Raw genomic sequence first — 13987 nt, forward strand, 5'->3', positions numbered from 1 at the left:
TTCTACTCTCTGAAAAAGTTATCTATAATTATTACCATGCCACAGGCTAGGACTGCCACTAAATTTGTTCTGTGCTTTACAATTCCTTGGATTGTGACTCTGTAATCATTTGGTGGAATTGGCTGGACATTTTCCACTAATGCATGCTCTTCTTCTGAGGTGGCTATGAATAATTCGTCATTCCTTATTTCTGTTCTGAGCACTTTCATGTACACCTTTGGGTCTGTTCTGTACGCAGATACGCACAGGGATCCGTCCAGTCCGGAAGAGACAATAAATCCGGGCTTTATAAGAATTGCGTGTGAACATGCGTGTGGTGATGTTAGTAGCGTACTATTAGAAGATGCACAGTATATTCTTCCCAGGCCGTAGAGTGAGTTACTTATGAAGAATGTGTCTGGTTCTCCTTCTAAGCCGGATACTACGTTTGTTCCTACTTTAGAGGGGACTGCACATATTTCTTCAAAGTTTTCATTAATACAGTACGTCCTTCCGTTTGAGTCTACCACAATAATAGACGTGTCTGTGGTTTCCAGTGAGATAATTGGAGACTCAAATGGCTTTTCTTTTTTATTCGCGAGATTAATTAGCACTCTATGACTGCATACGATTATTTCTCCATTGAATAGTGCGAAACTGACCACTTGTGCTTTTGTCTTAATTTCCTTGGATATTTCCAGTTTCTTCTCCTCTGTGAAAATAAGTTCTCTGAGCACACCGTCATTGAACAGCACAAGAACTGTCTTCTCTGTGTATGGGAGAAGTTTCCTGGGGAATCCGTACCCCTCAAAAGTTATCTCTGAGAGTATTTTGTTTCTGTTTAAGACAAAGAACATGGCATTTCCGGTGGAGAACAAGAATATATTTTGGGGTTTCCCAGACTCTTGCTGCTCATCTTCCTCATCTGCCTCTCCTTTAGTCCCAACTATCACGTGATCATCTACCACCGCCAGAAGAGTAGACTCTAAGTATAAGTTAAGGAAGGCAACTCTGCCCTGCTCGTAGCTTTGCATGTGCGGTAATTGCCGGCCATTGAAAACAATCGAGTCTATTTTAAACCGCGATGCATCGTGCGCCTCGTCTTCCTTAACCCGCTTTACATCATCTTCGTCGTACTCATGCCTGTCCTCAGAGCCTATGCTGTATTCAGAAATTGAGTCAGCCCCCCTCTTCTTTATTCTTCTTTTTTCGTGGCCCAGCTGGGAGTCATCGAATGTGAAAATGAAGTTGTAGTGCTGGTCTGGCATGCGCATGAGATGGTGGGATATACCCTCCAATAAGAATCTGTTCTCTAAATTGAACTTTTTCTTGAAAATACTCTTCACCTCCTCATAGTCAAGAGGACCATGCTTTTCAACGTAGTCGTCTATTATTGACTTGAAAAAATGCGTAAACTTCCCGCAGTGGTACTTGTACGCCATTAAACTCTTGAACTGCCGGCCACACCCGGGAATCCTGCAATAGAATATTTGGTTGCTCTCTGTAAATGTCTCTGGGTCTATAATGAGAGTCACACCCTTTGGGAAAATAGACAGAAGAATGTCCTTTAATATGCCACCTTCTGCAATAACTTTAGATATGTCTAAAAGACCCTCATCGTGCACTATATCCCCAATTAGTCCGGCAGTGCTTACTTCTTCAGTCTCCTCCCCTACTTTTATCATTATGTCGTACGCCTCAAGAAGATCCACTGCATCTGCCATGTGCTCGCGCGTAATATGATCCCTCAGATTTTCCGTTGCTGTGCAGTCCATATACCCACAGACTATTTTTTTACTTGACGGAGTGAAAATTGAATGCTTATAATACATTAAGTGTCTTTTGTATCCAAGACTGGATTGGTATTGTAGGCCGCATGCAATGTACGGGCATTTAAAACAAACAACATCCATTCGGTCCATTTTCTCTCCTTCCCGAGGCTTTCTTCCTCGCTTTCTATAATCTTGCATATTTTACAGGGGTGAAAATATTTCGCTTGTCTATATAATTCTACAGTATAAGAATACGCCGTGTGAAAATATTTGCTAATGACTGTTCCATCCGAAGTGGTAATGAACATTCGAATTCTAAAGGCACTAAGCGACGTCTTCCCAGAAGGACCCGCCAGACACTTTATTATGGCAAGCACTCTAAGAAAGTTAAAAAAACCAAACGCCATTACTGGAGATATGCTATGGAAATTTCTCTCCACACACTACTCCGTATCTGAAGAACTCTCCATCCCAAACTCATCCAGTAATTATATCTGCTTCACACTTGATGATTACTTGTCACTGCAGAGTAAATAAGTACTTTCCCCGTACAGCTCAGTTAATTACACATTTGGTATTTTTGTTTTTCTGAATTTGCTATAATTATATTCAGGTATTCTATTATTACCCAGTATAGAATACAAAATGAAAATAAATAAATACTAAATAAAGGACCAAGCCGTAGCGCAGACTTCCCAGGACAGGACAACATACATAAAAATAAATTTCAAACTTAGAAAAGATGGTTTTTATGAAGAGTGCCACGAATATGTTTGAGTACGCATTACGAATAATTCACTCGCATTATAATGAAAGCATGCTTACATTTGGAGTGAAAGAGTACAGGGCCATGGATGGGATAATGATTATTTTCATGCAATCTATTGTGTACATTGCACTCTCAGCACTATCCCTTGCCATGAATCCCAGGAAGAAGAAGTTTTCTACTAAACCAGGAAAGTCTGTGGATACAGCTGGAAAATATTCCAGGGTAGTTAAACGGACTAAAACCACCGATTATGGGATTGATGATATAAGAAGCTCACACAGTTTAAGGGAGCACCTTAATCAGTGCAGATTAATTATAACCATACTTGCACTGGTTGCTATAAATATTTCAAATAAGCTTATGCTGTATAAAAGCCTAGACCATATGTCATACCCAATGGTTGCTGTTATTCGATCATTTAGACTATTCCCTAGTCCTTTAAGTATTATTGGGAGTATTGTATCTTACAGAATCCTTATGTCTACGAGTATGGCTACAATTGGGATATTCATATACTTATTCTCACCGGAAGAGGGTGTAGAGAGTATTTACTACTTGAAGAAGTTAAATGCGCTGGATGATCCAAGAGCCATCCAAGAATATGATAAAGTTAAGATCGTCCGGATGTCCCTTCGATTTCTTTATTTTTATGCCAGAGATGTTCTTTCCCCGTACGATGCGTCTAATGAAGAGGACGGGTTTATTGATAAAATTATAAATAATGAATTGCCACTACAGGATTATTCCAGGCCTCTTAAAGAACAAGCCAGGACTTATTACAGAACTCTGCTTTTATTACACGGAGACAGAGGAAATGAAATTATTGGTAAGGAAAGGATTAAAACCGTATTTAAGAAAATCATGGGAACAAATGATAAATTGTACACTCCAGAGATGAATTACCTTGCACTGTCGTTCATTAAAATGATATCCACAGGGAAGAATGATTTGTACTTTCACGCATTTTTAGAGAAAAGGAAGATTATCGCTGCATCGTATTTAGCATTTCACTCTTTAATGGAAGTGGCCATGGAGACGGGACAGATAATTATATGCCAAGAGTTAGGAATCCAGTCGGACCTTTTTGTGTTTGGGATTAATTTGTTAAGTGCAGTGAGCCTCTGCTTTATTTTACTTCTGTACAGCTTCCATGAGAGTGACTGGTCTCCATCATTCAAAAAGGATATATTCATTGCATCATGTGCACTTTACTACATAAGAAGACTCTCCTCACAGGAAAGCTTTTTATCCCAAAGGAAGGACAATACAAGAATGAGCCTTCAAATTGGCATGAAATTCTTTTCTCTGTTTTTATCTACTATTTTCTACGGGCACAGTTTTACTATAGGACAGATTATAGGTCTTGTCTTTATGTTTACATCCTACCTGATCAATATAAACATGCACTCAATTCTTCTTGCCAGATGGACACTTTCTGGTCACTTAAGAAAAAAGTGCGTATAGACTATTTACATTGTGTAATAAAATATGCGTATGAATATGGTATTCAGCACGCCCAATAATAAATCTTATCTTGTCCTGTATAATTTCTGTACATCCGTGATTATTTATGGGCTTCATTACAGAAATAATTCTATTTTTAATAATTTCATTTTAATTTTGTTTGTTATGCTGTCACTTAGAAAGGCAATTGTAGTGCACCCACTGGTCTTACTCTCAGCCACGGATCATTACAGAAGAATGGACCAGCCAAGAGTTGTTGGTACTTTATTGGGGAAGGTGGAAAATGGAGTTGTCCATGTGACAAATTCATACGCCGTGCCATTTGATGAGCTAGAGGACAATCCGAATGTATGGTTCTTTGACACGTCTTATAATGAGAATATGTATAAGCTGTTCAATAAGTAAATAATATGGAATCTATCATTGGGTGGTACCACACAGGAGAACACTTGCATAAAAATGATTTACAAATTACACAGACATTCCGGAGTTATTGCAAAGACCCAATCCTGGCAGTGATTAATGTAGAGAATGCGCATGAAGGGAGTCCTGTTAAGTGCTATAAATTAGAAAGGGAGAGTACAACAAATAATGAATCGACACAGTTCGTGTTTGCACATGTCCCGTTTGAAATAGAGGCAGAAGAAGCCGAGGAAGTGGGTGTTGAACAATTAGTAGAGGAAATAAAAGATATAAACATTGGAGATGTAGAGAATAAAATATGCCGAATAAAACAGGCACTGGCAGAACTGTCAAATGGACTCAGTACAATAGAAGAGTACTTGCAGGCAGTTGAAAATGGAGACAGACCGTACGACCCAGAAACAATGAACTCAATACAAGAGTTAATGAATAATATCCCCAGAAGAATCCCAGGAGAAATGAAAGAGTACCTCGATGAATTAGACATAAACAGCTTTATATGTGCAACTGTTAGACCAGTTGTGCTCCTAAATGAGATTGAAAAGAGTAAATAAATGTGTTCCTTGGCTTATAATTTTGATTTTTAAATTTAAAGCGTACAGATTGTATTTTTATATGTACACTTTAAATTTAATTATTAAATTTTGATAGAGTTCTTTATTTTCATTAAGTCCTTAATCATCCTCATCTGTGCTCAGTAAGGTTCGATTCCATGGCATGGTTTCTGATTTTGAAGAGGTCACTTTCTTACTCCCTTTTGCTTTGCTCGTGTGAGAAGGACTTGTCATACTGTCATCTACTGTGGTGTGTGAGAAGTCGCTCTCACTGTCCAGGACTGAAACCTTCTCCTTTTTATTCTTTGGCGGTTTCTGGGGGTTGTTTTTGATTTCCTTGGAAATTACGGGTTGCTTGATCTTCCTGCCTTTTCTTTTTGGTCTGGGATTGTCGTCATTCTTTACTGATAAGTCTAGATGCTTTAAAAACTCGTCTAAATCAGATATCCACATGTCCTCAATGGAGATGTTCTTTAGTGTGTTATACTCCTTCCTCTTTGTGCTTGACTCATTCTCTAGCTTGTCTATTCTCTCTACAGTAAGTGAGGCAATTGACATGGTTAGGAGGTAGTCGTAGGAATTGTCCTTTTTTGTGTACTCTTTATCAGTGAGTTCCTTAACAATATCAGCAGACTTTCTTTTGACTATTTTTAGAGTGTCTGCTACTACTTCCTTAATAAACCTAACTTTATTCTCTAGGATGGTCATTTCAACATTCAGCTTCTTCAATAAAAAGTCTTTTCTCCTGACGTATAAATCTCTTCGTACGGGGTAGAACTCTTTGAGTATCTCACTGGGGCTGGTATATTTCTGTAGGACACCTTTGCTGTTGAATGCTACCATATTAGCAGTTGATATTTGACTGCTGAGCTTGAAGACCTTTGGTACATTTACTTTTTGTTTGGACACTATCACTTCAAAGTATACTTTAGTGTCTGTGTTATACTCTCGGAAGTCTTTTATGTCGCCGGACTCTATTAACGTCTCTAGGAAGTCTTTGTAGTTCTGAGTCCATGTACCGATTGGGAGTTCTAGAATGTTTATCTTACCAGTCTCAAGTTCAAAAGTACCTGTAGTCCTGTACTTTCCACCTCCTAAATCTTCGCACTCGCCTGCAAAGCCTTTGTACCACGGCATCATATCCTCGGGTTCGTGGCCATTTATCATTCTTTTAACATTATCCACTATCTCAATCGGATTATATGATGGAATGCATGTACTCCATCCTGTACCAATACCTTCTGATCCATTCACTAGAACCATCGGTATAATTGGAATGTACATATCAGGCTCTACCATTAGATTGTCGTCCTTTAAGTAGTTTAAAAGATGGTCGTCTTGTTCTCTGAATATGTACCTGGTTATTTGCTGCAGTGCAGTAAATATATACCTAGGACTGGCTGCATCCTTTCCACCCTGTAAACGGGTTCCAAACTGTCCAATAGGCTGTAACAGAGGAATGTTGTTCGATCCAACATAGTCCTGGGCAAGATTTACAATTGTTGAGCATAAACTCTGCTCCCCATGATGGTACGCCGAGTGCTCTGAAACATAACCTGCCAGCTGTGCCACTTTAATTTCAGACTTGAGCTGCCTCTTAAAGCAACAGTAAATAATCTTACGCTGCCCAGGCTTCATCCCATCAATTACATTAGGGATCGACCTAATATTATCTGCAAGTGAGAAGTGGATTAACTCTCTATCGATAAAGTTCTTTATGGAAATAGCCTGCACCCTGTTATCCAAATACGTCCCAGGAACAAATTCCTTAAGCCACACCTTTCTGGACTCAATTCTCTTCTTACTGAATGCAAGTTCTATTTTATCCCTGTCCGTGGAGTCCATGGGGATGAACTCTTTAATGTGGAAGTCTAGATTGGAGAAATAGTCCTTGGCATCCTTGGCAGTGCTTGTACCCAGACCCTTGTAGTACTTGATTTTCCATCCATTTTCTCTGCCTTCAGATGTCTCGCACCAGGACTCAAATTCTGGAATTGTGAAGAAGTCCCTGGACATGCTCCCCTTTGTTGCCCGTACGATCGGGGTGATAAACTCCTGTAAGAACCCTTTGATTTTAAGAAGAGATGGGAAGAAATGGTCAAGCATGTTTATGATCAGACCTTTAATATGACTCCCATCATGGTCTTGATCCGTCATGATCATTAAATGCCCATACCGCAGACTTTCTGTGGTTGCATACTCCTTCCCGTGCTGGAGACCCATGATTTTCTTGATGTTGTTTATTTCCATGTTCTCCATTAGCTGCTTATGCGTGGCTTCTCTTACATTCAAAAGCTTACCCCGCAGAGGAAATACTCCATAATTATCCCTTCCTATGACAGAGAGACCACTCACAGCTAAAGATTTAGCAGAGTCTCCTTCAGTTAGTATTAAAGTGCACTGAGCAGCATACCGCGTGCCTGCATTATTTGCATCATCAAGTTTTGGAATTCCTCTGAGTTTGGATGTCTTATGGCCATCTGTCTTCTTAAGCTGCTGCGTCTGCTTGGCTCTGGCAGCGTATGCCGATTTCTCTACAATCCCACTTTTCATTATTTCAGATATAAACTTGCTCCCTAGAGTGTGCTTAGACCCAAATGATGACTGTTTTAGCGTGAGAGTCTCCTTGGTCTGTGAGTCAAATGCAGGATTCTCAATCAGACAGTTCAAGAACAGAAAGATATTGGCTTTCACCTGTATAGGCCGTACTACCAGTCCTTTCTCTACCTTCTTTGCCTGCTCCACCACAGCAGAAACAATTTGGTCTGCAATATAATTCACATGCGTACCCCCCCGTGGCGTGGATATCCTATTTACAAAACTCACGTGCTGGAACTGCTCATCCCCTAGGACATATGCAATCTCCCACCGGCCCTTGGACTCGTACACTATCTCTACATCATTATCAAAGAACAGCTTTATGTACTCTCTGAAATTACTCACGGGAATCTTCTCCCCATTAAAGTACACAGAAATATCCCCAACAGTCCCTGCTAAGTCATACACTCTCTTCATAATCAGGGACATAAAGTCGTCATCTATCCTCTTCATACTGAACTTGGCTAAATCCGGCTGGAATGTGACTCTTGTGTACTCCTCCCCAGTGAATGGTTCAATCTCTGGCTCTTCCTTTTTTAACATGTTATTCGTGTATACTTGCCTGAACTTCTTCTTGTTCTTCTTGTCTGCTGTTTCTATGACAAACTTAGTACTGAAAATATTACAGAGCTTTGCTCCGTACCCATTCCGACCACCAGTCATTTTCTTCTCTGCATCATCATAGTTAGAAGACGTCAGTAAGTGCCCAAAAATAAGTTCTGGTACATACACGTTCTCCTTCGCATGGATAACAACAGGTATTCCCTGGCCGTCATTACTAACAGAAATTGTCGAGTTTTTTATGTCCACATCAATACGAATCTCTTTCATTCGCTTGTCCCTGGTCTTATTATCAGCTGCATTCACTAGAATCTCGTCAAATATTTTGTAGAGTCCTGGGGTATACGTAACCTCCTTCCTTACCATTTTCATCTTGTCAGCACACCATACGTACATAGTCCGTGTCTCTGGCTGTACAGATCCTATGTAAGTATCCGGCCGTAACAGAACGTGCTCAATTGGTGTTTTCTTCTGGTATATCTCCTCTACTGTCTTTGGTTTCTGTGACATGAAAAAGAAAATATCCAAGAATCGAACTAAATAATTCCCGTCTCTAACTAATAAGTAAAATATCAAGAGACCTCCACCCCGAATTAACCCGAAATTCAAAATAACAAAACTTATAACACATTGAGTATTTAAATTTAGAAGATTTCAGATTGTTTTCTGATTTTTACTCTTTGAGCAGAATTATTTGTTCCCGATGAATGAAAATTCTGATAAAAATTCTTTATATTTATAGGTTACGCAGAATATCAAAAAGATCATGCAATAAATAAAATAAGGATGTAACCCGGAATAACCAACACGGTGCATAAAACATATTACACAATTATTATTAATTCAAATATTCTGGTAATTGTGTAATATATTTAAATTTAAAATAGAACATAATATAATGCACATATACTATTATATTATGTACAGAATGAATTATTACACATAGTACAATAATTAATGAAAATTAACCAGAATATAATACACATATACTATAAAGTAACAGAACTTTATAGTAATATACGCATAAGTACTGTAAAATATACATAATAAGAGATGCCTGAAAACAGAGTAAAGGACTACTCATACAGAATAATAAATAACCAAAGAGTGCACATATAAAATAACCAATGAATATTCGTACATACATAATAATTACAGTTTATTACATTTCATAGGTTCTGGTTGACAATTACACCAGCAATAATTATCATTTCCAGCACAAGGAATAATAGTCCCCGTATGAAAAACGATAACATATCTATGGGCTCTTTTGTGAATAGGAAAAATATAATCATGAATAGCATAGAGCACACAATCGATGAGATGGTTATTACAATATTATCTGTAAAATTACAACAGAAATGAAGGGCAAAGAATATTAAAAACAGCAGAAACAGAAGAACCAGGAAGTAAAAATAAAAGTAAGAATAGAATAATAATGCAATTTTGTCAATTGACAATTCACTGCACAGAATAAAACTAGTGGCAATTATATAATATAAGTCATACGTACTGTATACAGTATAGTACACAGTAGAATACACCACAAGAGAGAAACACAATAATATAGTTAGCATTTCTCTAATACTAATAGAGACAAGTGAATCAAATATAAGCACAGTCATAGGATAAAATAAATATTTTATATTTAAGAGTAATACCGCAAGTACTCCTGTGATAATCCTATTAAATGGAAAATAAAGGGATGTACTTAAATTTAATAATTCTGTGGAATAAGCGTATTCTCACTACTAGTAGTAATAGATTATTATTCAAATGAGAATTTCATGTGTAATAGTCCATTAAAAATGAATTATTCTAGTGAAATATGCAGAAGTGCTCTGAAATTCAATAGAATTTAATAAAGGAGAAACTGTGCCACTATCCAGGGGAGAGATTAATAGGGGTATTTATACAGAAAATTTATCTAAAATTAATATGGTAAAAGAAGCACAGAGGAGTAATACGCTGACAGTTAAACAGGCCGTGTTTCCAATGATTGGATCTATACTGGGATCTGGTGTACTAACACTGCCTGCGGCTGTAGAAGCATCTGGATATTTATTATCTGCGCCCATACTTATTTTTGTGTCTGGTATATGTGCATTTACACTGTACCAGTTAGTGCACTGTGCTAAAGAATTGAATACAAGGAGTCCTTCATACTTTAAAGTATGTCAGAATACGCACCCCATACTGGGATATATTTCTGAAGTGTGTATAGGCGTACAGGGATTTGGGGCAATTACTGTATACCTTTTAATTTTAAAGGAGTCTATACTGTCTCTTATTAATATGGTGGATACTGTTGATTATATGCCGTATAATATTATGTGCAGTGCACTTCTTCTTATAATCCCGACTGTTCTTGCTATGCAAAAGAGTTTGAAGAAACTTGCATTTATATCTGTACTGTCAACTATTTCAGTTATTTTCCTGTCTTCTGTTGTTCTTCTCTCAGGAATTCTGGCACTCTTCCTCCCAAAAGGATCAATTTCAACGGATAGATTAAACATAGCCACAAAAGAGCCTGCAGGGCTTTTTAAAGCCCTCAGTGGATATATTTTCGGACTGGGGTGCCAGCAGAATATGGTAAAGGTCTTCTCACTGCTAAAAAACCCAACAAAAATAAATGGAGCAAAAGTAGGAACGTACGCTATTGTAATAGTCAGCATCGCATACTTTTTTGTAGCAAATGGTGGATACATAGCAGGAGGAAATGGACAAAACTCGTCAATCCTGGACGTTCTCTCAAATACAGAAAAACCCTTCCACAAAATAATTATGACAAATTTTGGAGATACTTGGGGAGGGACGTACTTCCACTTAATTACAATCTCAAAATTGGCCATGGTAATTGTACTACTCGGAGCATACCCATTACAACTGCACCCAACCAGAGACTCTATAATTACCTTCCTAAGCATTATATTCAAAAATAACATATTCAGAAATAATCCAAGAGTAGTGGAAGTATTAATCACAAGTATAATGACAATAACAGTGTTCATAGAATCACTCTATAAGATTAAGTACATATTTGTAATGAAACTTATAGCAAGCACTGCAAGTTGTTATATAATGTTTACTCTCCCAAGCATAGCATACATCTACTCACAAAACAAAGTTAAATTATTTGATTATACCTCTAAAGGCATACTCATCGGAAGTATCCTATTCTCTATTTGTTCAACATACCTTCTACTGCACGAAAAATAATAATTAAATCCATTTATAAAGCTACAAATTATATAAAAATAAACAATCACTGATTAGTGCCTGACACACTTAAATTATTCTAGTATTGGATCTCTTAATAATGAAAGGAATCTATTTACATGGAGATAATTAATATTTTCATTATTATTTATATTATTATTTAGATTGTTTACAATGAAGGAGTGCTCAGTGAATCTTTTGGAGAGAATATACATAAAGAAAGAATATTTGGTGTGTCACACACTTTGCAACCAAATAGTAAAAATAAGGTTCAAAAAGTATTCACTCATCCGGCCTGAAGTTGCCATAAAGTACTTTAAGTGCATTGCCAGAAGGTTTGGGAATTATGCAGTAGATAAAGAAGTTGTAAGAATTTCGAAAGAGAGTAAATTACTACTTGAAAGGATCGCACATAAAGAACTCTCCAGCACAGGCATCTTAATGTCTAACCTAAAAATAAATGGGTTTGCCAGAATATCCTGTATAACAGAGAATAAATGCGGGTGCAATGAGTGCTTGGAAAAAGAAAGAAGAGTTCTTGCAATAAAGGAGTACTCACTTGATGGATATTCCTACGAGGACTTTAAAAATATAATCAGCCTAATCAAAAAAAATGAAAAAATCAAAACCAAGATAATGCAGCAGATGCAGCAGTATAATAAATACGGGGTTAGGACCACTAGGGAAGTATACGACAGATTCTTTGGGTGCTATAACTTAAAGGAGAAGCGGGCTGGCATACGGCCATTTATACAGAAAGGACCGTGGACCAAAGAGAGTGCGAATAAGTTGATTCACTCGTATAAAACTGCAATGTCAATTAGAGAAATGTCATTTTTTGTGATTCTGTATAAGACATGTCATCCCTCAGCTAATTTCATAATGTACAATAATACACAAATATATTACACCCTAATAATACACAAAATAGACTTAAAGACAAAGTATGAGCTAAGACAGTACATAAAGAATAAAATACACAAAAAATGAAAAAAACAGAAGAGAATGGGGGACTGGGAGGATTGTCACGGTGGAAATAGAAATAATGAAAATACTTTACTATCCAGGGGGACTGGAGAAGGAGTAAAGCGCAGTGAGAGAGATAATTTGAATTCTATCGATATAATGGAAGAGTATGAGAAGGATCCAGAGAGGGCACTTAAACTAATTGAGTCATTGAGGTATGCGAATATGCCACTGTGTAATATTCCGTGTGCATATGATATTTCTGCGTATCCATCATCTAAGCACTATAACCAGCTTGTGTCTGTGTACGGTACAGTGATGAAGATGGGGCTGCTTAAGTTTAAGATGGTTGCGGATAAGGAGATTGACTACCAGGAAATAAAAATACAGGAGAGGAATACGATGTACGTCCCAAGAACAATAACTGTACAGTTACATAATAAACTAATAAATAGTTGCAAGCCAGGGGAAGTGATTAGAGTTTCTGGGGTTGTTGAAATTCTCTGGCGTAGATTGAAGCTTGGATGTCCAATAGAGTGTGAATACGCACTGCGTGCAGTTGAAGTAACCCACCATACAATAAAAACAGAATCTGAGCCTATCATGCTGCCAGAGAATGAATTTGACCTTCTAATAGAAGTAATCGATAAGTATGCACCTTCCCTGGCTGGGATGAGACAGGCTAAACTAGCCCTGCTCATATGTACAGTCGGCGGGCAAGAGAGCAGTAAAGACTCACAAATAAAAGAGCATGAAGACGGGAGTGTTAAAGAAAGAGAGAGTATAACAACAGAACAAATGTATTATGAGTCGCAGAGTAAGAACAGAGTATCTTCCCATATTTTACTCGTTGGGAAGACAGGGTCAGGGAAGAGCACCCTCCTTAACTTTGCAGCTAAAACTGTTGTACCAGCAGTAAAAACCACAGGAAATTCCTGTTCATCCGCAGGACTCACAGCATGCGCCACAAGAGAGAATAAAGAATGGATGATTGAACCAGGAGCAATCCCTCAAGCAGACAGGGGAATATGCTGTATCGATGATTTTAACAGTCTACAGAAAGAAGAGAAAGCATCGATCCTTGAAGCAATGGAGCAACAAACCATAACAATCGCAAAAGCAGGAATCCTCTTAAAATTAGACACACGCTGTACAATAATAGGAGCAGCCAGGCATAATACAGAACCAGAATGGGCACTCCCCTCTCTTAAACTATCCCCACCACTCCTCAGCCGATTCGACCTTATCATGGGGCTAGATGACCTCCTCGCATCAGATGAAGAAATAGCCATTAAAAACATAGATAAAACACCAGAAGATGATTCCGCTGTATTTATCCATAACTTAATAGAACAAAGAAAGAAAATCCCAGTGACACTCTCAGAAGAGTCCAAGCGTATAATTGAAGTATACTACAGAAAACAAAAGGAAATAGATAATATAAGCATAAGAGCACTTGAAAGCCACATACGACTCTGTGAGGCATACACTAAACTACAAGGACAAGACGTAGTAACTGAAGTACACGCACTAATGATAGTACTACTGCTTAATTCAAGCCTGAACACAAAGAGACTCTGGAAGTACACACTCGATGGAGTGATCGGCTCTAGGAACCTCTTGAGTGCAGCACTTCTCCATATAAAAAATGACTTACTCCCAGAATAAATCACATCAGTAAT

At 37.9% G+C, this 13987-nt stretch overlaps 9 protein-coding genes across 9 annotated transcripts; 6 read left to right on the plus strand and 3 right to left on the minus strand.

Moving 5' to 3' along the window:
- Positions 1–2: 2 nt before the first annotated feature.
- NEPG_00299 (uncharacterized protein) lies at positions 3–1949 on the minus strand (the record flags this gene model as incomplete). The annotated part of the gene is made up of 1 exon (XM_013202677.1): positions 3–1949. One exon carries the CDS (start codon positions 1947–1949, stop codon positions 3–5), a length of 1947 nt encoding a protein of 648 aa, XP_013058131.1.
- Positions 1950–2027: 78 nt separating this feature from the next.
- On the plus strand, positions 2028–2288 carry NEPG_00300 (uncharacterized protein; the record flags this gene model as incomplete). The annotated part of the gene is made up of 1 exon (XM_013202678.1): positions 2028–2288. One exon carries the CDS (start codon positions 2028–2030, stop codon positions 2286–2288), a length of 261 nt encoding a protein of 86 aa, XP_013058132.1.
- A 214-nt stretch (positions 2289–2502) lies between these two features.
- On the plus strand, positions 2503–4062 carry NEPG_00301 (uncharacterized protein; the record flags this gene model as incomplete). Its single annotated transcript, XM_013202679.1, has 1 exon — positions 2503–4062. One exon carries the CDS (start codon positions 2503–2505, stop codon positions 3982–3984), a length of 1482 nt encoding a protein of 493 aa, XP_013058133.1. The 3' UTR covers positions 3985–4062.
- Positions 4063–4161: 99 nt separating this feature from the next.
- On the plus strand, positions 4162–4966 carry NEPG_00302 (uncharacterized protein). The gene has a single exon (XM_013202680.1). The coding sequence runs from the start codon at positions 4395–4397 to the stop codon at positions 4959–4961; it is 567 nt and encodes a 188-aa protein (XP_013058134.1). The 5' UTR covers positions 4162–4394; the 3' UTR covers positions 4962–4966.
- A 95-nt stretch (positions 4967–5061) lies between these two features.
- On the minus strand, positions 5062–8630 carry NEPG_00303 (DNA topoisomerase II; the record flags this gene model as incomplete). The annotated part of the gene is made up of 1 exon (XM_013202681.1): positions 5062–8630. One exon carries the CDS (start codon positions 8628–8630, stop codon positions 5082–5084), a length of 3549 nt encoding a protein of 1182 aa, XP_013058135.1. The 3' UTR covers positions 5062–5081.
- A 659-nt stretch (positions 8631–9289) lies between these two features.
- Positions 9290–9745, minus strand: NEPG_00304 (uncharacterized protein; the record flags this gene model as incomplete). Its single annotated transcript, XM_013202682.1, has 1 exon — positions 9290–9745. One exon carries the CDS (start codon positions 9743–9745, stop codon positions 9290–9292), a length of 456 nt encoding a protein of 151 aa, XP_013058136.1.
- Positions 9746–10058: 313 nt separating this feature from the next.
- NEPG_00305 (uncharacterized protein) lies at positions 10059–11391 on the plus strand (the record flags this gene model as incomplete). The annotated part of the gene is made up of 1 exon (XM_013202683.1): positions 10059–11391. The coding sequence occupies one exon, from the start codon at positions 10059–10061 to the stop codon at positions 11337–11339; it is 1281 nt and encodes a 426-aa protein (XP_013058137.1). The 3' UTR covers positions 11340–11391.
- A 122-nt stretch (positions 11392–11513) lies between these two features.
- On the plus strand, positions 11514–12329 carry NEPG_00306 (uncharacterized protein; the record flags this gene model as incomplete). Its single annotated transcript, XM_013202684.1, has 1 exon — positions 11514–12329. The coding sequence occupies one exon, from the start codon at positions 11514–11516 to the stop codon at positions 12327–12329; it is 816 nt and encodes a 271-aa protein (XP_013058138.1).
- Positions 12330–12344: 15 nt separating this feature from the next.
- NEPG_00307 (uncharacterized protein) lies at positions 12345–13973 on the plus strand (the record flags this gene model as incomplete). The annotated part of the gene is made up of 1 exon (XM_013202685.1): positions 12345–13973. The coding sequence occupies one exon, from the start codon at positions 12345–12347 to the stop codon at positions 13971–13973; it is 1629 nt and encodes a 542-aa protein (XP_013058139.1).
- Positions 13974–13987: the final 14 nt, after the last annotated feature.

This window comes from Nematocida parisii (assembly GCF_000250985.1).
Source record: "Nematocida parisii ERTm1 unplaced genomic scaffold supercont1.1, whole genome shotgun sequence".
Classification (NCBI taxonomy): Eukaryota; Fungi; Microsporidia; genus Nematocida; species Nematocida parisii.